This window comes from Pelobates fuscus, chromosome 7 (assembly GCF_036172605.1).
Source record: "Pelobates fuscus isolate aPelFus1 chromosome 7, aPelFus1.pri, whole genome shotgun sequence".
Classification (NCBI taxonomy): Eukaryota; Metazoa; Chordata; class Amphibia; order Anura; family Pelobatidae; genus Pelobates; species Pelobates fuscus.
In genome coordinates, this window is record NC_086323.1 from 185,027,739 (window position 1) to 185,053,361 (window position 25,623).

Below are 25,623 nucleotides of genomic sequence, written 5' to 3' on the forward strand. Positions count from 1 at the left end.
TGTAATGCCCCGGCGGTATTTCAGGATCTTATTAATGAAGTTCTTAGGGAGTTTCAGCATGACTGTGTTATTGTATACCTCGATGATATACTTATACATTCCAGGGATATTGAGACTCACCACGGACAGGTCAGAAGGGTTTTGCACAAACTTCTTCAACATGGCTTGTACTGCAAATTAGAGAAATGTAGCTTTGACCAATCCCAGACTACCTTTCTTGGTTACGTGATTTCTGGAGAGGGGTTTGAAATGGATCCGGAGAAACTCCAATCCATTTTAGATTGGCCTTTACCTAAGGGTCTCAAGGCCATTCAGAGATTTATTGGTTTCTCTAATTATTACAGACGTTTCATTAAGGGTTACTCCTCTATTATTGCTCCTATCACCAATATGACCAGACAAGGGGCAGACACTAAGAATTGGTCTACTGAAGCACTTCTGGCTTTTAAGACTCTCAAGGAGCTGTTTGCTTCCGCACCAATTTTAGTTCACCCTGATACTACTCTACCTTTCCTACTCGAGGTTGACGCTTCTGAGACGGGTATAGGTGCCATCCTGTCCCAAAGGTTGGGTGTGGATAAACCATTACATCCATGTGGGTATTTTTCCAAAAAATTATCGGGTACTGAGAGCAGATATGACATTGGTGACAGGGAACTCCTAGCGGTTATCATGGCTTTAAAGGAGTGGAGACATCTATTGGAGGGGACTTTGCATCCTGTTACCATTTTGACGGATCATAAAAACTTATCCTATATTGGGGAGGCTAAACGATTATCATCTAGACAGGCCCGTTGGTCTATATTCCTCACTCACTTCAATTACATACTCACATATAGGCCTGGTTCTAAGAATTCTAAAGCTGATGCCTTGTCTCGCAGACATGAACCTTCTGCCATATCTGAGCCGGTTTTATCCTCTATAGTACCTAAGTGTAATATCATCGCTAACACAACTCTCAAAATCCATTCTCCGCTTCTGGATCAGATCAGGAGCTTGCAGCATCTGGCACCTAGACTGACTCCTGCATCTAGACACTTCGTTCCTCCTGAACTCCAACTGGAGCTCTTACAGTGTCTTCACGAGAGTAAGGTGGCTGGTCATCCGGGCGTTCGCAAAACATATTCCTTGATCTCTAAGGATTTCTGGTGGCCTTCTTTACGGAGGGATATTAAGGATTTTATCGGAGCCTGTGAGGTCTGTACTAAGACTAAACTACCTCATTCGCTTCCTTGTGGTCTCTTACATCCCCTGGAAGTTCCAGAAAAACCTTGGTCCTGTTTGGCGATGGATTTTATTGTGGATTTGCCTGTTTCGAAAAAGCACACTGTTATTCTCACAGTGGTGGATAGGTTTACCAAGATGGCTCATTTCGTGCCTTTACCTAAACTTCCGACTTCACCTGAATTAACGGAGATTTTTGCTAAAGAGATCTTTCGCTTACATGGGATACCTTCCGAGATTACTTCTGATAGAGGTTCCCAGTTTGTTTCACGTTTCTGGAGATCATTCTGTTCTCAACTAGGCATTAAATTGAATTTTTCTTCTGCTTATCACCCTCAGTCTAACGGAGCCGCTGAACGTACCAATCAAAAGATTGAACAATATCTGCGTTGTTTTGTTTCTGAACACCAGGACGATTGGGTCGGTCTGATTCCTTGGGCAGAGTTCGCACACAATAATCTTGTTTGCGATTCAACTCGCTCTAGCCCCTTTTTCATGAATTATGGTTTTCATCCTTCCATTCTTCCGTCGGTTCCTTCTTCCCAGGGGGTACCGTCGGTTGATACTCATGTTGCCAATCTGAAGAAGTTGTGGGATCAGACTCGACAAATTCTCCTACATAATTCTATACTGTATAAAAAACACGCTGACAAACGCAGAAGGCCGGCTCCTAGTTTTGTCCCTGGTGATAGGGTATGGTTGAGTACTAGAAACATTCGTTTGAAAGTACCGTCTATGAAATTCGCTCCTCGCTATATTGGACCCTATAGGATCCTGAATCGAATTAATCCTGTTGCGTATCGCCTAGCGCTCCCCTCTGCCTTACGTATTCCTAATTCCTTTCATGTTTCCTTGCTAAAACCCCTGGTCTGTAACAGATTCTCCTCCAAGGTCTCCTCTCCTCACTCTGTTCAGGTTGAGGGCCAGGAGGAGTACGAAATCAACTCCATCATCGATTCTCGAATCTCCCGGGGGAAAATTCAATACCTGGTTGACTGGAAGGGATATGGTCCAGAAGAGAGGACCTGGGTACCACAGGAGGATGTCCATGCTCCCCGTCTTCGCAGGGCTTTTCATTCCCGCTTTCCATCTCGTCCCGGTTCCTTCCGCCCGGTGGGCGTTTCTGAGAGGGGGGGTACTGTCAGGGTACCTGTAGTCTCTACCCCTGAGACGGGTAGAGACTTAGACGTTTTTCCATCCAGACGGCATGATTCTCCCGTTCCTCGCGGTCCCCTCGCGCATGTAAACGCCGGCCGCGAGAGAACTATGCCTTTTTGTAACGTGACGCTCAATAGTCGACGTCATGACGCTATTCTAGCCCGACCTGTCAGTCAAATCCCGGACACGAATCAGGTCTCGGCGGAGGCGTGATTAGTCTCCAGAACCAGGGTATTTAAGGGAGCTCTCAGCATTTGCTCATTGCCCTGTCGTGGTTCTAGCCAGCCTAGTCACACAGTGCTCTTGTATTCTCTTGTCTTTTGGTTCTGACCCGGCTTTGTTATTACTTACCTGTCTTCTCTGTTATCCTTGACCCGGCTTGTCTCTCGCTTACCTGTCTTCTTGTTCCCTCGACCTCGGCTTGTCCCTGACCATTCTATACGTAGTTTTACGTTAAGTCCGGCCATTCTAAGGTCCGGTATACGTATCTGCTACTCTTTGTACTCTGCGTGTTGGATCCCTGTCCCGATCCTGACATATATCTTGGAAAAGTTGTGCATTAATCACAATAACTCAATACAATACAAATTGAAAAAAGAAAGAAAGAAAAAAAAAATCCCCCATTATTTGCTAATAAATGGGGGCAATCTAAAAGAGACATGGTAGTCAGGGCTAACTCTCTGACTAATAAGAAACAAGCATTTCTTTCTAAACCAGTGCATGGGACCTACCCCTGTTTGAGTTGCCAACATTGCAGTGCAATTTTAAGGGTGAATACTTCACCCATCCCAGGACGGGCCAACAGATCAGACTTAAAGGATTTTTCACATGCCAGACAGACTATGTGCACCCATCCCTCCTTAAGTGTCCGTGTGGTCTGAGCTATGTAGGAAAAACATTACGTGTCCTAAAAGACTGAGTGTCTCAGCATAAAACCATGATTCATAGTATGGACTCTGATACACCAGTCGCATGGCACTTCAGAGAAAAGAGGCATCTGGAAAGTTTGCTGGATGCACCTTCTGGATACAGTGTACCCTTAATGAGAAGCTTGAGTGGCACTGGTTCCTGTAGGTGCACCCGTGTCTAGAACTCTCCTGGATTGGGGTATGTATACTGTCCTGCATAGTTCTTTATTACCATGTTCCAGTCTTTCTCTCTATTTTCTTATGTTTTTTTTCCATCTTTATTTGGTATGCTGTATCCCCTTACATTTTAGACAGGGTGGTCTGTTTATATTTATTTTATTTCTATTTTTTTTATTTCCATATTACTTTTCCATGACTTCTTATGCTTTTTACACTTTAAATGTTAGGTATCTTTGGTCATCTGTCTGGTCACATATCTTTTTTGTTTCTTTCCCCCTGTGGATTATGAATATATGAATACAAGTTTATAGACACTATAGTGTATTTTAGAGTGAATTATTACTGTTAGTCATTTGAATAGTTTGAATTGCGTAGATTTTATGATCTGTATGCCTATTGTTCGCTGTATACAAGTGAACAAGCGTTTGTTTACTTGTCTCCTAGCAACATAACATGATCACGCCACACTCAATGAGTGTGACGCCTGACGTCATCATGCACACGCATGACGTGTCTGGAGCTGTAGAGACTGCCGGGGATTACAGAGAATTACCACACAGCTGATTCCTATCGGAGTTTGAATGCTGGGAGGGGGTGGCACTTTGGTTTATGGAAGCACACTTTTGCTTGTCACCTGTAATACAGCTTCCTCCATTGCTAATAATAAAATAAAAAAATATATACAAATATGTTTTACTCACCTTTTTTTCAGTGCATAGATACAATTTTATCACCTGACAGGAGGCTTCATATTTAGCTCTCTTAACTTAAATGGTCTTTCTAAAGATACCATTATTTTTATCATATCATATAATTTACTATAAAAAAATTATAAAATATGATGAAAAAATTGAAATAAAACACACTTTTTCGAACTGTGATCGCCAAAATCTGTTACGCATCTACAACTGCCAAAAAACACCCGTGCTAAATAGTTTCTAAATTTTGTCCTGAGTTTAGAAATGCCCAATGTAAGCATGTTCTTAGCTTTTTTTTGGAAAGTTATATGGCTATAAGCACAAGTAGCACTTTGTTATTTCCAAACCAATTTTTTTTTCAAAATTAACACAAGTTACATTGTAACACTGATATCTGTCAGGAATCCCTGAATAACCCTTCACATGTATATTTTAAAAGAAGACAACCTAAGGTATTAAACTTGGGGTATTTTGAATCTTTTCATGCAGCCATTTTACCACCAATATATGCCAAATTAAAAAAAAAAAAAATAATAATTCTAGATTTTTTTGAGACACATAGCAATTTAAGAATATATGTACTAAGAACTTTAAGGGTTACTGCCAAAGAACACCCCAAATATGTGTTCAGCATCATCTCCTGAGTACAGGGAGGGTGCACATTCCAGTTTTCCAACTTGGAATTTTCACAGTTAGTCATCATGCACCCATTTGGGACATTTTTGAAGCCGGACAATATCATTTACCCCCATCAAACCATATATTTGTGAAAAGTAGACACCCTAGGGCAGGGATGTCGAACATGCGGCCCCCCAGATGTTGCTGAACTACAATTCCCATGATTCCCTGGCTATTTGTTTCATTGAAAGAATCATGGGAGTTGTAGTTCAGCAACATCTGGGGGGCCGCATGTTCGACATCCCTGCCCTAGGGTATTTCAAATGGTGGTATTTTAACATTTTCCATGCACTAATTCTACCACCAGTCTCTGTCAAACGTTTGTGTAGTCATTTCTTTGTGTTATTTTTCACACTTATTCTACTTTAGGCATGTAGTCTCAGCTCCTGTTAGGTGTTACTGCCAAAGAACACCCCGATATGTGTTCAGCAACATCTCCTGAGAACAGCGATACCACCAATGCATAGGTTTGTTGGGTTGTTTGGGGGGTACAAAGCCAAATGTCTGACATGTGTTTTTCAAATTTTACATATCTTCTTTGGGGGACTTTTCAGATATCCCAATTTATTTTCTTGCCATGAGCGTGCATATATTTGAAAAGTTGACACCCCACGGTATTGTATATGTGTTTTGATGCCTTTAAAGCAATAGTTTTATTTAAAAAAAATGGAGAAAGTGTGTGGTGGGAATTGTTCAATTTTCATTTTTACACACACATTGCTTTTTGACTGTGATTTAGGAGAGCCTGTTGATGGTTATTGCAAGAAAACACTCTAGGTTGTTTTCTGCAAGGCCTCCTTAGTACACCCATGCCCCTCATGCATAGGGTAAATGTAAAAAAAAACTGAACAGCAAATGTTAAAAAAAAATAAAAAATGAACGAGTGTGTGGTATGCTATGAAGCAGTCCCCAATGCACAGTCCAGGCTGTCCAGGGCAATCAGGACAGTGATACACAGTATATTTTCTCTGCCCCTCTTAAAACAGACTCTGCATCTTTTTGGGGGATTCTGCTTTGCCGCAGTAGGGGTAATTTTAAAAATAAAATGTGTAGCCCCAACTCTGCTCTCTCCCATCACCGCCCGAGGAGCAGGTTCATCACGGTACAAAATCCCCAAAATGATCCGGAGCTTAAACTGTAAAAAAGTCAGTTGCATTCCGGGGTTTGCGTTTATGAACAACAAAAACTTTTTTGTACCAGGCCCTTGTCTTGCATATAATTATGTAGAGCTGCAGCAGCTGATCTGCCAGATAAACCCCACCCATATGCCGGTTATAGGCCTTGATGCACACTGACTTCCTTGTGCTCTCAACTCTGCCACGTACAGAGACCTCCACAGTCCTCTCAGTGTGGATGGTGGTAAGAAGGTACACTTCCTTCTTGTCTCTGTACTTTACTGTCAACAGCTCCTCTTGGCGCAGAGCTGAGGTCTCTCCCCTTGTAGCCGGGTGCGTGCAAGTTGTCCTGGGAAACCTGTGCGGTTCTTTTTTATTGTACCGCAAGCTAATGTATCAAAGCAGTACAGTAGCTTGAACAAAGGGACACTTGTATAAAAATTGTCAGTATACAAGTGGTACCCTTTGTTTATCAGGGGGAATATCAGGTCCCAGACAATCTTCCCACTGGTTTCCATATCTTCTGGGCAACCTGGAGGGTCAAGGTGGCTATCCTTTCCCTCGTACACCCGGAAGGCCTGAGTATACCCAGTCTCGCTATCACAGAGCTTATACATCTTTACACCATACCTAGAGCGCTTGGAAGGAACATACTGCTTGAATCCCAGCCTTCCCTTATACTTCATCAGGGATTCATCCTCGCATATATTCCTTCCAGGTGTATAAGACTCTGCAAACCTGGCAGCGAAGTTGGTAATCAGGGGGCGGATTTTAGACAGCCTGTCAAACTGGGGATGCTCCCTAGGGGGGCACAGACTGTTGTTGCTGAAGTGCATGAAATGCAGAATCATTTCTTACCTCTTCCTCGACGTACATTGGGAGTAAATGGGGGTAGAGCAGATGGGGCTACAGCTCCAGTAGTAGCGGATGGAGGGCTTCTTTATGATGCCCATCAGCATAGTCAATGCCCAGAATCTTTTAAATTCTGGCACATCGATGCGGGACCATTGCTGCTTTGCCAAAAAAGATTCAGACTTTGCAGCACGGTACTGATCGGCATATAAATTAGTTAGGGCGACAATGTTCCCCAATACATCATCGCCCAGAAACATCTCCATAAACTGCTGAGGGCTAAATCCTGCAACATCCAAATTGATGTCAGGATTTGCAATGAAGGGTGGGATATTTGGCCTCTGGTGATGAGGCACTACCCACTCCTCAGCAGTCAGGGCCGCCATCAGGGGGTGACAACCACGACGGTTGTCACGGGCCCGGCGGTCCTGGGGGGCCCGGACTGCACAGGTAATCCTCTGCATGCCCGGGCCCCCAGCCCTTTAAACTGCATATATACATATCCCTTGCTCCTCCAGGGCATCCTGGGACCTCATCCTCTGCGACCCAATGCTGGGACCCAGCGACGATAACACCTTTTGAGCCACGGGGGGAAAAAACGGAGGCAGAAGCTGCGACCATGTCCTGATCAACAGAGACTTACAATCTCCCTTAGCACACTGAGACTGCAATTTACCGGCAACCCGGAACCCAGGGGACTACACGGGACCCAGCCTAAACGTCTCTGGCTCCAAAGAAATCCGGCAGGCTCATGGCCTCTCCACAAGACCTTTGGGCATCTTGAGGACAACCGGACCTGATGCACAACCCTTGCGGTCCGCAGGGGCTCATGGAGAAGGAATAAGAATCGGCACAACAGCCGCTTGTAAAAGGAACGCTACCCTGCCTCCCACGTACAGTCACTAATCGTTACTGCTCTATGTAACGCCATTCGAACTCTGTTTTCCCCCATTTTTCTCCAAGTGATGCAGCATGGTTTTTCCTGTTTATTCTTCGTACTGCTATGTTTACCTTGATTTAATTTTCGTTTCAATTGAATTTTCGCTGATGAAAGATATGTTATCGTTCACACAGCTAGTTAACACACCCCCACAAAGTACCCCCGTAGGCTCCAGCCCACAGGGCAGACACAAACGCTCGAACCAGGTACCACCACCTATCCGATATGGGTCACTCCCAGGCACACAGCCCATACACAGACAGCAGAGGGGGAACACACCTAACCCACGCAGGACTGACACAGAGCTCATCGTCCTCATAACCACACGCAGAGCATATAAGAGCACGGACCGACCCGATCCGACCCGACACCTTACTCAGAACACACCCATATACATCGCTGTCAAGACAGGGTGGTGATACCAAATTAGACGGCTGCCTAATCTAGATACTCGGTATTTCCATGCCACTGTTATCACTGCAATGCCAAAGTTTACGCTGTTGTGGCGTCATGGAACCATTTGTAATCACCTGCACAACAAAAATAAAGAATTAAAAAAAAAAAAAAATGATGTTCTGGTGGTACACTACCCCTGTCAAACTGTATAGAATCAATAAAATAAAAGACAGATGAGTGTTGGAGAGGTTGTAGTCACAGAGGTTCATACATCAACATGTGGTGGGATTTCCCCCAAGTACAGACGTATTGGAAGGGGATACAGGACTTACTGGATCAAATCTTTCAGAGAAAGCCAGAGCTTACCTGTTAAACAGACCCTTAGAAGGCTGGCCTAAATACAAACAACTGTTACTCCACAAGGTCACATTAGCAGAGTGTTAGCCCAATCGTGGCTAAAAAAAAAAACTGACACTCCCCCACTCAAGTAGTACTAGCTAAACTAAGAGATACATATCTCATGGATAACCTGATTGCTAGGGTCAGGGGATCCATTTTGAGATTTGAAAAAATCTCGTGATCTAGCAGACTAATTTGAGGGAACTCACCCCCACCCCCTCCCCGGACAACAATCCAATGAAACCAAATAATTAACACCCAAGTACAGCTCTTCTCTGCCCCAAAACCCACCCTACCCTGACCACCTTTATCTTTACTATTGGACTTTGCTGCTCTCTCTTTACTTTAATTTTCCTTCGCTCAGGAAAGGAAGGAAATTGAGATATGATACAAATCTCCTCTAACCTTTTGATGAAAGAGGCAAGAGTTCACGGAGACATCGATCAGAATGCACTTCCTCCTCTGATATAAGATAAACTACGTGTGCCTCCGAGGCGGTTGATGTATCTTACTGCTGAGACGTTGTCCATTCGGAGCATGATGCAGCAGTTGGATCGTTCCTTTGCCAGGCTGTGAATGGCGAATAATCCGGCCAAGAGTTCCAGCCAGTTGATGTGCATCGAGAGCTCCTGGGAAGTCCATACCCCTCCTATGGAGGAGGTTCCGTCCGTTGCTCCCCAGCGTGATCAGCGGGCTGGTTTCCGAATATGGCCCTGCCGTTCCAAGCCTGCATGCAGTTCAGCCACCAGTGGAGTTCCTCCCGAACCTCGTCCGACATAGGGACCGGTTGGTCGTATGTAGGTTTTCTGCAAAGGAATTTGGTCTTGAGGCGTTGCATGGCTCTGTAGTGCAGGGGTCTGGGAAAAATGGCCTGGATGGATGAGGAGAGAAGGCCTACGATCCGTGCCAGTAGTCGCAGGGGTATGGATGTCAATAGCAGTACTTTCCGGATTTCTCTGCGAATGGCTGCAATCTTTGCGGCCGGGAGGCGCAGAGTGCATGATGTGGAGTCTATTTCGAATCCTAGAAATAGAATTGATTAGGGTAAAATGGCCTTACTTGTTTACAATGCTGGATCATTTTGGCTTCCCAGCTCAGTTTACAACAGCGGTACGAGCCATGTACACTAACGTCAGGGCGCAAATTCGCATTTCGGGTGCCAGGATAAATCCATTTGGTTTGAGCAATGGCACTAGACAGGGCTGCCCTCTGTCGCCCTTGTTATTCACTTTATCGTTGGAACCACTCCTCCAGGCGATTCGTGCGACCTCGGACATAAAAGGGATAGACGTTGGAGGGCAACGATACGTAGTTTCGGCATTTGCAGATGACGTCTTATTGACGTTGACTGAACCGAGGGAATCGATGGCTGCGCTAACAGAGGTCTTAATGGAATTTGGAGAATTGGCTGGATACAATGTAAATATGGACAAGTCCAGCTTGTTACCTATAGGTATGCCAGAGCTAGACATCGATTACATAGGTAAGACATATAACTTACGAATAACGAGAGACCACATAAAATACCTAGGCATACGATTGACGGCAGACCCATCTAAATTATTTCATCAGAATTATTCCCAGCTGATTAGGACATTGATGACGGATATGGAGAATTGGACAGATAAGGCAATTTCTTAGATAGGGAGAATCCATTCCGTGAAAATGAATGTACTCCCCAGAATATTGTTCTTGTTTCAGGCACTCCCGATTAAAGTTACCAGGTCTGACTTGGGACCGCTTCAGAAAACAATAGGTAAATTTATCTGGCAGAATAAGAAACCTAGGGTCTCACGTAACATTCTTTACCGAGCCAAAGACAGGAGAGGCCTGGGCCTTCCACATTTACATTTTTATTATGAGGCAGCCCAACTGGCTCAGGTAGCTCTGTGGCACTCTCCACCGGAGGAAAGGAGATGGGTGGACCTGGAAGCGTCCCTTATGGGAATGGATATGTCTCAGTTTTATATGTGGACGCCTAAAGAGCACAGACCTAACATCACGGTGCCCTGTCCTGCGATTCTCAATTCCCTGAGGATATGGGACGCGGACGCTCCTAAGTATGACCTAATGTCCTCCCCCTCTCCGATGACTCCTCTCTTGAGGAACAAGGAATTTCTACCAGGAATGACGGCCCGGGATTTCAGAGGCATAGAAAGGGCTGGGCTGCAGAGAGTATACCATATTGAGGGAGGGTATTGAGTATTGAGGGAGGGTCGCTTGTTAAGTTTGAGGATTTACAAAACAAAACGCCTTTGAGACCCTTTGATTATTTTAGATACCTCCAGATCAGAGCTTATGCCCAAGACACTCAGATTAAAAAAGCAGCAGAAACACAGATGACATTCTTTGAAAGAATGTGCGTGAAGGAACAATTCCCGAGCAGAATGATTTCTCTTCTTTACTCACAGTTGTGCAGTAAAACTTTGGAATGGGGAGGTCTTACCTATGTAGACCAATGGGAGGCGGATTTGGGAGAGACGCTGGAGGGAGTGGAATGGCAGGAAATATGGGAGGCGGCCGCGTAGTCCTCTATGTGTGTCTCGTTGCAGGAACAAGCATATAAGACGCTATTCCGTTGGTATGCTACACCGGTTGAGTTAAGTCGGATGAACCAAACTACTACGGACTTATGGTGGCGGGGGTGCGGCCTCAAGGGCACGTACGTTCACATGTGGTGGGAATGCCCAATAGCACAAGTCTTTTGGAGGCAAATTGCGCAGTTGTTGCGAGATATTTTTGAGCGAGAGGTTAAGCTAGACCCATGGGAGTTCTTGCTAGCTAGATCTGTAGATAACTGGACAAAAGCGGAGAATACCCTATTGCATAAGGTGAATCTAGGAGAGCTTTGGCACAAGTGTGGTTGCGAGGTGAGGCTCCGGAACTTACTGTGGTAATTAGGAAGATTAAGGATAATTATCTCATGGATGATCTAATCCTGGATGGGATTAGTTCACTTGGACATGGGTTGGCCTGACGCCCCCTGAACCTATCCTTCAACCCCTTCTTTACTTCTCACACTTTCTAATTTCCTACTTACCCTTCTTACTCCTCTTTTCCTATCTTCCTTTTCCACGTGAGATCTACTCACATTAAGTGCACAATACCATGCAATATGTAAACAACTTACATTTTGAGGGGCTATTGACATGTCTCCACAGGGACAAACGGATAGCGATTTGAAAGAAATTCAGATAAAGATATCTAGTAACTGCACATAAATGCATGGGAAGGATGGGACATGTCTTCTCTTTAGAAGAATTATATGTATGGTAATTTGAAGCTTCTTTATGGCTTTTATGCTGTACCTTTTTATGTTATACATTAAAAACATCAGGAAGAACAGGGTATCAGCATTGTATTAAATGTTATTCGCACTTCAGGATACATTGATGCAGTGAGAGTGTACATGGCGTATCATTCTTCAGCTCTTAAAGATTTCATGGGGTTATGGCATGTGTAATGTTACTATATTTTGCAACGATCTGATTTGTTGTGCATTAACTGTACTGTTCTACCTTGGAATAAATAAAGAATAAAAAAAAAAAAAAAGAAATAGAATTGATTGAGTCTGCCGGCCAGCCCTGCCAAAAACACCTCGGGTGTTAGGGCCGCGGAAAACTTTCCGCATCGATGTTTGCGCCTTGTTAAGGGAAGTAAAAATATTGACCCTCTTGTTCAACTCTTTAAGGAAGGCCTCTCCAAAATGTTTGCCCTGTGCCAAAGGGCCTAATTCTTTATCCCCAATTTATCCCTGTACCCTCCTGTGGGTTACCCCTGGATGTGGTCATGGAGTCATGGGGCTCACCCAGGATCTGCTCCCTTATGAGATAAGGGTCAGAGTTGGCTGCGGAGTCCCTGTCGGAGTCCTCCTGTTCGGAGACTACCGCCTGCCATTCATCCAGCACAGCCAGTGCATGTGTGGGTTCCGCATCTTCCTCACCTGAAGAAATCTGAGTGGGATCGTGGACCGTACGGGTCGGGGCTGTTTAGCAGGTGCTTTTCCTTTTGATTTGCGTGGTGTAGCGGCCTCACCTTTCCAGTGGCTTTTAGGCCGATGAGAGTCTTCAGAGTCTGCACCATAATGATTGACTTAGATTGACTTAGGGGCATCCTGTTCTGTCTGGGAGGACTTAACTGCTGTTACAGCTGCTACGATCATGGCCTGGAGCTCAGATGGGTTTTGTGAATCCTCCATTTGCTCTGGAATTGACACTTGGGGCTCACCCGATAAACTATGTGTGAGGGCACTTAGGCACGTTAACTGGAGAGGCCTGGGGATCAGGGGTGGTATTGTATCGGTAATGATTTACCTGGAGATTATAGGACCGGTAGGTCGTAGGAAGGTGATGAGAGGGCTTATCACTGGGGCTCACCCAGGTAACCGGAGTCCTGCATAAACAGGTCTGTTGAGCAGCACATGAATGGGGCTCACCCCGGCCAGAATAAGGGATAGCCCAACTGGCTTAACCAACCCCAAGTGCACACTAACCTGATTTGGTCCCACTGATTGAAAACAGGCACGGTATAGTAACAGGTTTGCTTTGACTCAGAGCTGTAGAGATAGGTAGTTTGGCTGGTAGCAATATCCATTTAAAATGGCCGCCAGACTAATAGTACCTCCCCTAGTTTGGGCGACAAATCAAGGATTTGCATGAATGCAGGCATTCGTGAGCACAAACAGCCGAACATGAGCGTTCTAGTAATGCTGTTCGGGTGTTTGTGCGTATGAGCAGACTAAAGCGAGCGCCAAGCGGCGATCGCGTAAAACTGCCGAACGGTGAGCGCTCGGTAGAAAAAGGGTGAACGTCCTTCCGCGAACGCACAGCAAGTTTTTAGTGCCGTACGCGAAGCGAAAGGGTGAGCAGGAGGCGGGAAAGTTCTGCGAACGCACGGCATAAAGAAGAAGCCCGCGGGAATAGTAATGGCGGTGGGAAGAAGTATTAAACGGCTGGGGAGCCTCGAAATCCTTTTGGGGACTGGGAAATACCCCAGAAGCCGGGGGGGAAGGGAGGTCCCTGTGGGGAGGGTAAACAGACCCCAGAGGAGAGGGGGCCACGGTAGAGGTAATCAATATGAATGATGATATCACAGTTAGGTAAACAATAATAGTATTAATATGTATAAATCACAGTTGCAGTAAATATGACAGAGAGAAAAGTGTGTACTTAGCTCTTGTGATGGAGCGGCAAATAAGAGGAAATTATGTCATATGTCACGCCTCCTAAACCCTATACTGCATTGTGATTGGTTCTCAGTTGTGTCACTCTTTTCTTTGCTGCTATGGAGTTAGTAAAGAAAGATTATGCAAAATACCAAGCCTCCTGTCATGTGATAAAATTCCTGATTTTCAATCAACAGCTAGCGTAACTGACAATATGGAAATTATCACATTTTTTTAAACTTTACTTATATAGTGGACTGTCTGTCGCTTCCGTGTCATGAATGTTTTCATTAAGCCATAATGCAATTTTCTTTGCATTCTTGGAATTAGACTTTGAAATCTATTAGTAATATAATAGCAAGTTTTTCATCGCTCTGTCTTATCACTTTTCTTTTGACAACATCTTGCATTAATCTTTTTCCTGTGCATGCATACTAAGCAGCTACAAAGAGAACATACCCTCCTGCCTGCAATCCACTGTCCTGGAACTAATGGACCATGCTATGCTGTTGTATTAGGCATATTAGGGAGTTTATCAAATATGTATATTTGTTCTGTTATGATATTAAGATCCACAATTTCAGCATAGTATGCTAATTACAATGTACCTGGCACCTGAACTCAAAGTGCACTGTACAAGTTCACATTAAAACCATCTCTAATGATGAAGATCTCTCTCTGAGTCTGGGCTACAAATAGCTCAATAGATTCTTGATATTTCAAGACTTGTGCCATGACAAAGTATTGTGTCTTCTCTTACGCATAAGAGGTTACACCTAGGTATTTATTATTTTATATTTAAAGCTTCCAAGTACAATGTCCCTTCATGGTCACCAATTGTAACCGCGGCTGGTTCCCTTATTTACCACTATAATGTCTTAAAGCATAGAACTTAGTAGGGCTAACCATACAGCTATCTTAGCCATAATTTTATATAGTTGGTGTAAGAGCTCCTCTATTTACATATATAAATAATTGAGAATACAATATAAAATAAGGATTGTCTTGGAAGTAATAAAGTTTTGTCTTTTAGATATTTATTATATAAAAATATAAATATAGACATATAAAATCCATTATAGCAGAGCTTATAAGATTAAACTAAATGCTTGCAAATATCATTAATAGGTTAACATACCCTTCTGAACATGTCATCATGTCAGCCTCTCTGTTATTTTAAGATGGAGCAGCGTCTGTCTCCAAGTCTCTCCTCTGTGTCTTAACATTTAAAAGTACACCTATTTATACCTTAGGTGTCACCATTTTAGGGTAAATGGCACAAACATATTATGCACTGTAGGTAGGTAAGAGGTTATTGCTTAAAGAAACAGTTATGAAAAACAATATGTTCCATTTCTAACACCTTGTCAGTTTGCAATATCTCTTAAAGACAAAGTACACAGTTTAAGAAATACACCATTTCATTCTAAAACTTGTAATATTTGCATTTGCCCATAACAGTAAATATAAACATAATTACAATTCTTTAAAAGTTATAATATCAAAACCACAAACCTGTGTTTGGTTCAGCCACTGACACCAGCACTACTGGAACAGTGATGACTTGGTCAGAGTGAGAGCTGGATATGGTAAGTAAAGTAGAAAGAGATCCTTGGCTCAGAACCCTTGTATCTTTTACACCGATTTTATAGATTAAATAAGTCGGTTTTCCATGAATTATTTCCTTGTGAACAAATGTAACAAGAGGGGATCCAGATTCTACCTAAAAAATAAATACATGTATGCTATAGATGTTTTCAGACATTTTATACACACTACTAGAAACAATTATCTGTTTCAAAGGCTAAACAAGCAGGGCTCGAGTCCTGCAGGAACGCGTGGGAACGGCGTTCCTGCACTTTTTCCACAGGAGGAACGCCGTTCCCCCTGCAGGCACTCAGGGGGCGGCAAAAAATGCCGCCCCCAAATGGCCTGTGTTCCCCCTGTCATGGGGGGGCACCTGATGGACCCCCTCCCCCCCCGGCGGGCGGCTCTCTCCCTGTCACACGCGGCGAGGGAGCTGTGTCCTCTCTGCTCCCTCTCGCCGCGTGCCGTTTTCTGATGCAGGGAGCCGGAATATGACATCATATTCCGGTTCCCTGCATCAGCAGACAACCCACGCGGCGAGAGGGAGCAGAGAGGACACAGCTCCCTCGCCGCGTGTGACAGGGAGAGAGCCGCCCACCGGGGGGGAGGGGGTCCATCAGGTGCCACCCCCCCCTCCATGACAGGTTTCCTAAAAGGTAGGGAGGCTGTGTGGGTGGGCAATGTTAATTTTAATAATATTAATAATGTGTATATATGTATGTCTGTGTGTGTCTGTTAGTGTATGTGTTTATGTCTGTTAGTGTATGTGTGTGTATGTCTGTTAGTGTGTGTGTATGTGTGTGTATGTCTGTTAGTGTATGTGTGTGTATGTCTGTTAGTGTGTATGTGTGTCTGTTAGTGTATGTATGTGTGTGTGTGTATGTCTGTTAGTCTATGTATGTGTGTGTATTTCTGATAGTTTATGTCTGTTAGTGTATGTGTGTGTTTGTGTCAGTGTGTGTATGAGTGTACTTACGTCTGTTAGCGTATGTACGCGTGTGTATGAGTGTATGTGCTTCTGTTAGTGTATGCATGTATGAGTGTATGTGCTTCTGTTAGTGTATGCATGTGCATGTTTGCGTGTATGTGCTTCTGTTTGTGTATGCACATGTGTGTGCGTATGAGTGTATGTGCTTCTGTTGGTGTATGCACGTCTGTGTGTGTGTGCTTCTGTTAGTGTATGTTTGCGTGTATGTGCTTCTCTTAGTGTATGTTTGTAAGTGTCTGTCAAATCAGTGAGAGTCTGTCATTTAGTGTGTGTGTGACTATTAGTGTGTGTCTGTCAGTGTGTTTGTGTGTGTCTCTCTGTCAATGAATGAGTGTGTGTCAGTGAATGTGTGCGTGTCAAATCAGTGACGTCTGTGTGAATGTCATTGAGTGTGTGTGTTACTGTCAGTGTGTATCTGCCAGTGTGGGTGTCTGTCAGAGAGTGTGCTTAAAGGGACACTATAGGCACCCAGACAACTTCAGCTCATTGAAGTGGTCTGGGTGCAGTGTCCCAGTCCCCTTAAACCTGCAAGTGTAATTATTGCGGTTTCTCAGAAACTGCAATAATTACCTTGAGGGGTAACTCCACCTCTAGTGGCTGTCTACCAGACAGCCACTAGAGGGACTTTCGGGTGGTTAGGTGACCAAAAGTCGCCTAACTGATGCTGGACGTCCCCACCCTGTGCATGAGGACATCCTGCGTCTGCTAATTACCCATAGGATTTTAACCCCTTCAGTGTATAGTGGGGGAGGGGGGAACTATAGGAAATTATAGTGCCAGGAAAACAGCTTTGTTTTCCTGGCACTATAGAATTTCTTTAAAAGGAGCAGGAAAAGGTGGAGTCTAAAGAGGAAGTGGTGGGTTCTTAATCAGGAAGGGGTGGTAAATTTAGGTTAGGGGGGTGCTCAGGTATAGTCATGCCTAGGGCAGCACAAAATTAAAATACACCACTGTGTGAGTGTCTGAGTATGTGGGTGCGTCTGTGAGTGTATGTGTGTGTACGCGTTTATATATGCATACAAGTGTTTTGGTTTTTTTTTTTTGGGGGGGGGGTTCCCACACTTTTTCCCCCAGGACTTGACCCCTGTAAACAAGCAATATGATTTATCCCAAAAAACAAAAACAAAACCCAAAACAATCTCACCACTAAATGTTTCAGCATCTTAGAGGGTCCAAATATCTTTAGTTCACTTGTTGCATGATGGTGGCTTAAAATAATTTCCTTTGGGTTGGTGTAAAATCCCGGGTAGATTGGCACAGTAGCACTGACATGTTCTAGATAAAATTGAATTCCATATAGCGAAGCAGTTACAGTGAGGGAAGTATCACTTATGCTGAGCGGTTGTAGCTGGTTTTCTGAAAGCTTTTGTGTTATTATGGAACAGGAGTAATGACCTAAATGACACAAAAGGGAGAAATGTGAACTATAGGAAGCACTCTTGAGGTACAAAGCAGGTGTAAAATGTAAACTTTAATAACTAGTTCCACTGAAAATGTTTAAAATTCTTGGTGTAAAATAAATTTGCACAACGTCTAAGCATCAGATGTGGCACTCATTCACCAAATCCTTTACTCACTGAACCAAAGGGCAGAGAACCACACCAAATACAATCCAATAGGCATAGCTGAAAAAATATCGCTTTTACCACCAAAGGCAAGCACCTCATTCCTCACATCACCCTGATACAGCCCAACATTGGTATTCCTAGCAGCAAGACGCTGGTGGAGAGTAAAGGGTTCTGGCCAGTGACAAGATTGTGACACTAGCTCTGCCCAAAGAGGGCAAATTACTGGCAGATCATCCTTGCATGAAATAATTGGCTAACTGACAATCAAGCAAGCCATGCTCAGGCAGACTATGAAGGGAACACTGTTTCAGTGTTATTTGGATGGTTCTACAGCCCTGACTGCACAGTGAGCACATCTAATCTGACTGCCCGCCAAAATTGTAATGGTTGAGATGCATCCCATATTTTACACAAAAAGGGGAGGTATATCCACAAAAACAAAAAACAAAAACAAACAAACAACTAAATCACACAGAAAAACTGTAAACCTCTAAAAATCACATGATTTGCTATTACATGACAAGAGTCATACTTTTATTAAAGACACAGATGTGAGTATTACATATCAATTTCTTTACTGACCATCAACAGCAGCAAAGAATTCAAACAGTTAGAAAAAATAAGGTATACACTGTGGCATACTCCCAGTCCAAGTCCCACTATAGTAGTAAGCACCTCCTCAAGACCTTCCTCTTTCTTTGAAGATGTGCCACACCAACAGCATACAACCAACAGAGTCTAACCGGGCAACACCAACCAAAACCACACTGGTATAATACCCCCACTTACTGTATCTGATGGTCCTTGGTGAGCACTAGGAGCATCCGTCGGCGGAGGTACCCAACTGGGGTACAGGAAGCTCCGTAACAGTGATATTTTATGTTATTTCCTGTAACTGATAGATAATTGAGTTATGTTATTTTAGGCTCCATTATCTCTCAGAAACAGAGACTCATGGGAAGAAAATTCACAATGTTGTTTTGTAGACCCCATGCTAGGGGTTCTGCACAAAAGCTGTGTGTGGCCAAAAAATAGCTCAGTTGACTCCCACAACTATATGTCGCCTAGTTACTGGGGGAGGGGGGGGGAAGGTCTTGGATTATTACAGCGCTTCTTTCAGCTTCGAGGAAGAAATAGTGGAGACACTGTGGCCGTGGTAATTGTAGATCCGCTGCATAGAGGAATATCAAGGCATGGGCGGAAGAGAGAGACAGGAGCCACGCAGTAGGCGACACACCAAAGGATGTTGGCATGCTGGACAACCATAGAACCCTTCATGGGCTGAAGAGCTGGCAGACCTATACAGATTAATCGTCAGATATGCATGACCAGCCTCAAAAAGGGACATAAGAAACTGAAGAATCACAGTCACTGGGGGCAAAACAGGATCCACGTCCATAGCCAGGTACCATCCAGCCCAAGCTTGCAAAGCTGACCCATATGATCTTTAGAGTTCTAGGAGCCCATGCATCCACCAGGAGACGTTGCGTTGCATCCAAAGCTCCATGGACCTCCCTGTAGGAGCTGGTGACAACGATTGGATGTGTCGTGGAGAAGATCCGGACAGGATGGCAACAGCCTGGAATAGTCCATTGCCATCTCCAGAAGCTGTGAGAACCATGACTGTGTCCCCCAAAACTGAGCCATCTCGGCTTGCTGGTGAAGGACCCAAAGGAGAGCCTGGGGGAGCATGGGGGACGGAGGGAAGACATAGAGCAGTGTCCCATGCCAGTCCTACAGAAAAGTGTCCATGGTCTCTGCAGCTGTATCCGGTCGCCAGCTGAAAAAGCGATGCAGCTGGGCATTGAGTTGCAAATAGGTCTATGGCAAAAGGGCCCCCGAAGAGACGAGATAGTGCAGAACACTCCAACAGCAGCAACTGGAGATTAGATGTCTGAGTGTTCTCCACTATCTTGTCTAGATAGCTTGAACTCCAATCCACTTGGGCGTTGTGCAGGCTTGGTTGGTATTTCGCCTAGACCACTAAGTTTCGTGCCAAGAAAAACTTCCAAAAATGCATCGCCAGATGACCCAGAACTGCAGACTAAATACTGCCCATGTGGTTGACATATTGCACCACCCAGAAGTTGTCCATACGGAGGTGGATGCAAGCATGGTAGTTCCCTTCACGAAACTCTGAACCCCAAAGAAACATGCCAGGAGTTCCAGGGCATTGATGTGGAGCCAGGATTTGTCTCCTGACCACAGACCTCCCACTGACCCCCTTAATGACATGGAGGCATGCATCCGAATCTATGGCAAACTCTGGATGAGACCCAAAGGTGGCTCTGCCGTTCCATGCACACAGGTTGTGCATTCACCAATGCAGTTTGTCTCTTGTTTCGCTGTCAGGGAGGCAAGATCAGCATAAGACTTGCACTCGCGGAGAAGAGCAATGAAGCAGGGTCGGAAACATTGCTTGGATTGAAGACGCTAACAGCCCAATGATCCTTGCCAACTAACACAGCGTGATCTGCGGACAGAGCAGCACACAGCATAATTCCTTGCGGATAGTCTGAATTTTGGATGATGGCAGACTCAACGTGTCAGTTTCTAAAAATAAAATAAAAAAAAAAACACCATGCACCTGGGCGTGGCTTATGTCACTGTGCATACCTTATTTTTTCTGTTTGTAATCTTTGCTGCTATTTGTGTACAGTAAAGTAAGGGATATGCAATATCAGCCTCTAAATCGTGCAATAAAATCACAATTAAACATTGGGTGCAAAGATCTTACCAAACACTACCTGCCTACAGGATGGCAGGGTATCCCACCCAAAAAAAAACTGCATACCACTCACAAAGGGCAGAGAATCCTATTTACAATAAAACACACATTCAACAGTGGGCAGAAATCATTACTAGCTACACACTGCACCCTATCAAATGTAAAGTCATTTTGAATCACTCACCTGACTCTACTTCAAACATAGTCTTTGCAGTGAAGATTTCAAGGGGTGAAATTTCCAGCCTCTGATCATGAAACTCCAGATGGCAAATGATAACTTCCTCTGGATGGATCTCAGAGATAGCGTCCAACTGCACAGCTGAACATTCACCTGACAGGTTGAGAATACTATAAATGGTCCATAGAATAAAGAGGCACTCTAAGCACGAAAACAAGTTATAAAATACATTTTCATGCCCCTGCAGTTTCACTGTTCAGTTATCTGCCATTCAGGAGTCAAATAACTTTTGTTTCTGTTAATGCAGCCACATTTGGTAGTGAGTCAAACAGCTCCATCAAACAATGATTTAATTTTCAGTCAGATGTGACAACACAGTAGGTTTACTTTAGAAATGATCTTCTGCTCTGTTAATTTAACTTTAACTTTAAGTAAAACTTTTTTTCAGTAAGAGTTTAGGGAAGTAGGGGAGGTGTTGTTAAGGCTGCATAAACAAAGTGATTTAAAGAAACAGCATTACATTATTAAAAAAAAAAGAAAACTGTATTGATAATGCTATAGTGTCCTAGTGCCTGATTATTTTTAGCCCCCTCCCTTCTTGTTGTAGCAAAATAAATAAAGAGTAAATAGAGTTTTCTCTAACACAAAGACTCACGCTCCTCCTGCTTTTACGTCATCTTTGATGTTTGCTACAACAGTATTCTTGCCTTTATAGGGGAACATTGAAATGTGCATGTGTGTCGAGCGCCATGTGCTCATCCAATCAAATGCTTCTCATAAGAAAGCATTGCATTCAATTTGTTCCTATGAGCTGCATATTAAAAACTGTAACTATATCAGATGAATTAAATATTATTGTGGGATGCGCCTGAGTTTTGTCCTTCCTAGGCAGCACAAAACCAGGATATACCATTGCCTGACAGGAAAAGGAAAATTAAATTCACCATGACTAAACCTAAAATAATATTCAGTGACGAAAAGCGGCCATACAGATCACATTTATTACTTAAACAGGGACACTAGTAGCACAAAATTAACTTCAACTTAGGAGTGGCATTGGTGTTCAGACCATAACACTGTAGTCTAACTGCTTAGTTCTCTGCCATTTAGGAGTTAAATCAACATTAGACATGTGCAATTAGTTTTGGTCCGAATATGAATTCAGACGAATTTCGGGAAATTCGGACATTCGGGTACTTCCGAATGTCCAAATTGCCGAAGTCCCGAAGTTACCGAATTTCCGAAGTGTCGAAGTGCTGAAGTTCCGAAGTGTCAAAGTGCCGAAGTTCCAAAGCACAGTATTGCCTAAGTACTAATATACTTACCCAGTGAAAGAAGAAGAATGTTACATTGTAAACAATTTTAAATAAAAAGTATACAAACATAGCCAGGATTCAGCTGTAAGCATTTGCAACACTTACAACAATCAAGTAACATACATTCATATAAAATGTAAGTTACTTGGACAGTCAATGTAATGACAGGAATGAATAAGTAGATAACTCCCTAATTCCCACGGTATTTATGTATGGTTTCTAATTTCGTCACTCCTTCTTAGGTGATGACGATTTTTTTAACCAGCCCGTTTTCTGGGCGTCTTCCAGGAGTAGTATGTATGCGTCCCACTGATACGGAACGCGTGCGTTTCACTTAATGTCACGTGACGCGGAAGTTTTTTAGTCGCGCGTCACGTGACTTTCTTTTATTCCATTTTAAACATGTTTATAAGCTTCGTTTTGCGGCAAAAATGGCTGTATTCACTTATTATTTTATACTGCTTCATATTATTATGCTTAAAAGTGACTTTTATTGTATGCATTATGTTAATGAGATCATAATGACGTAATTACGGCGGGAAATTTAAATTTTATCAGTATTACTGTACCCTATATAAACTCATGTATGTCAGGTTATGTTCTTTTTATTATTATCTACTTGAAGAAGCCTCTTTAGGCGAAACACGTTTAGATATTGTTTTTTTAATATATATATATATATATATATATATATATATATATATATATATACTGTAATAAAGGAATTATTTTGGCACCAAAAATTCTGACTGCCATATTCCTTTTTATTATTTTACATTTTTTCATTTTTACCTGGCTACACTGATATTCAGCACAAGAAAGAAGCATAAATAATCCATAGGTGGGGATTATACCACCCATACGCTTACATCGAGCAGTATAGCCTGCTCTATATATCGTGAGTACATTTCTATCTCTTAATATTGTTTTATTCATAAAACAGAGAGCACTATATTTTATTCCTTTTTACTTTTCGGCTGGATCGTACCAACGTTGAACTTCTGATTCACCCTACATACCTGCTAATCAGCGCCACTTCACACATCCTTGAGTGGGGATTATTCCACTTCATGCATTCAATATCAGAGCTGGATTTTAGCTCTGTAAATTGTGAGTAATACTAATTGCTACTATTTTATTATTTTATTTTGTCTACATACTGTACCATTGGAGTCCTGTTTTTGTCTTCTTCCTTCATATGTTCTACTGAACTACAAGTACATATCCGTGAAGACCTACTCTAATTTTCAAGTGCCTTCCATATTTACGTGGATTGTATCATTCTGGACTTACGATAAGTTTTCTGGACTTATATTTATATCTTTATTTGATTTAGGCGCACCCTTTTTTCTGTTTTGTGTTATTTTTGTATTCTATTTACTACGAGGGGATTAGAGGGAACTCCCCTTTTCTGTTAAAGTGTGCAGCCATTTATTGAGTACTACCGTATATACTCGAGTATAAGCCGACCCGAATATAAGCCGAGGCCCCTAATTTTACCCCCAAAAACTGGGAAAACTTATTGACTTGAGTATAAGACTAGGGTGGGAAATGCAGCAGCTACTGGTAAATTTCTAAATAAAATTAGATCCTAAAAAAAATATATTAATTGAATATTTATTTTACAGTGTGTGTATGAATGCAGTGTGTGTATATGAATGCAGTGTGTGTGTATGAATGCAGCGTGTGTGTATGAGTGCAGCGTGTGTGTATGAGTGCAGCGTGTGTGTATGAGTGCAGCGTGTGTGTGTATGAGTGCAGTGTGTATGAGTGCAGTGTGTGTATGAGTGCAGTGTGTGTATGAGTGCAGTGTGTGTATGAGTGCAGTGTGTGTATGAATGCAGTGTGTATGAGTGCAGCATGTGTGTATGAGTGCAGCGTGTGCGTGTGAAAGCAGTGTGTGTATGAGTATGAATGCAGTGTGTGTATGAGTGCAGCGTGTGTGTATGAGTGCAGTGTCTGTATGAATGCAGTGTGTGTATGAATGCAGTGTGTGTGTATGAGTGCAGTGTGTGTGTGTATGAGTGCAGTGTGTGTGTATGAGTGCAGTGTGTGAATATGAGTGCAGTGTGTGTGTATGAATGCAGTGTGTGTATGAATGCAGTGTGTGTGTATGAGTGCAGTGTGTGAATATGAGTGCAGTGTGTGTGTATGAATGCAGTGTGTGTATGAATGCAGTGTGTGTGTATGAGTGCAGTGTGTGTGTATGAGTGCAGTGTGTGTATGAATGCAGTGTGTGTATGAGTGCAGTGTGTGTATGAGTGCAGTGTGTGCGTGTGTGTGTGTGTATGAGTGCAGTGTGTGTGTGTGTGTGTGTTGCAGAGCCTTGGTGGGGGATGGGCAATTTTATTTTTATTTTTAATTATTTTAATATTTTTTTTGTATTATTATTTCTTATTATTAAATTTAATTATTATTATTTTTTTTATTATTATTATATATTTTTTTCGTCCCCCCTCCCTGTTTGATACATGGCAGGGAGGGGGGCTCTCTTTCCCTGGTGGTCCAGTGGCATTGGTAATTCAGTGGGGGGGAGAGGGGGACTGTCAGAGATGTTACTTACCTCTCCTGCAGCTCCTGTCAGCTCTCTCCTCCTCCGCGCCGTCCGGTCAGCTCTTCTGTCAGCTCACAGTGTAAATCTCGCGAGAGCCGCACTATGACCCCGCGGCTCTCGCAAGATTTACACTGGGAGCTGACCGAGGTGCTGAACGGACGGCGCGGAGGAGGAGAGAGCTGACAGGAGCTGCAGGAGAGGTAAGTAACATCTCTGCAGCCCCAGTCTGTATTATGGCAATGCAAATTGCCATAATACAGACTATTGACTCGAGTATAAGCCGAGTTGGGGTTTTTCAGCACAAAAAATGTGCTGAAAAACTCGGCTTATACTCGAGTATATACGGTATATATTTCTCTGTGGCAGCTTAGCGCTGACTCTCCTCCTTGTTCTCTCTCAATACAAATATAAGTGTCGACATATAAAAAACAAAGAATGTGGTGTGAACATACAACACCCTATAAGTATGGAGGAGTAGGAGTTTAATCAAAGATAAGTATAACTGGTAATAAGCAATAATATGCCATAGTGAATGGACTATAGAGAATGGATAAATTAAAAATTGAAAAATATTAAGACCATATATGTAAACATATATATAAAAATATATATATATAAAAAGAATAGCAATTACAATTGTATTATAAGAAATTAAAAAGATCAAATTCGATGTTTAACCCATTAGGATGTAAAGTATCCATGTTAAAAACCCACTCCATCTCTTTTTGTCCTATTTTTTTTTATAAGACCTCCACCTCTCCAGTGGTTTTTTTACTGTGGCAATGCCATGAAAGTAAGATGTTTAGGATCATTATTGTGTTTGCAGAAATGAGATGATACAGAATGGTTGATTTAATTTTTTTCTATATTTCTGCAATGTTCAGCTATTCGTATCTTTAGTGATCTTATAGTACGTCCAATATACTGGAGGCCACAAGGACATTCCAGTAAATAAATAAAATTTTTACTTTCACAGGTAATAGTTTCTTACC

General features: G+C 42.9%; 1 protein-coding gene across 1 annotated transcript in view; it reads right to left on the reverse strand.

The window, feature by feature from the left end:
• Positions 1-25,623, reverse strand: part of NUP210 (nucleoporin 210) — a 657,387-nt gene that overhangs the window by 55,973 nt on the left and 575,791 nt on the right. Inside the window, exons 35-37 of the mRNA XM_063426963.1 lie at positions 20,768-20,914; positions 17,432-17,682; positions 15,228-15,435 (exon numbers count right to left, since the gene is read on the reverse strand). Coding sequence (XP_063283033.1) covers positions 15,228-15,435; positions 17,432-17,682; positions 20,768-20,914 — 606 coding nt within the window. The remainder of the gene's footprint in view (positions 1-15,227; positions 15,436-17,431; positions 17,683-20,767; positions 20,915-25,623) is intronic.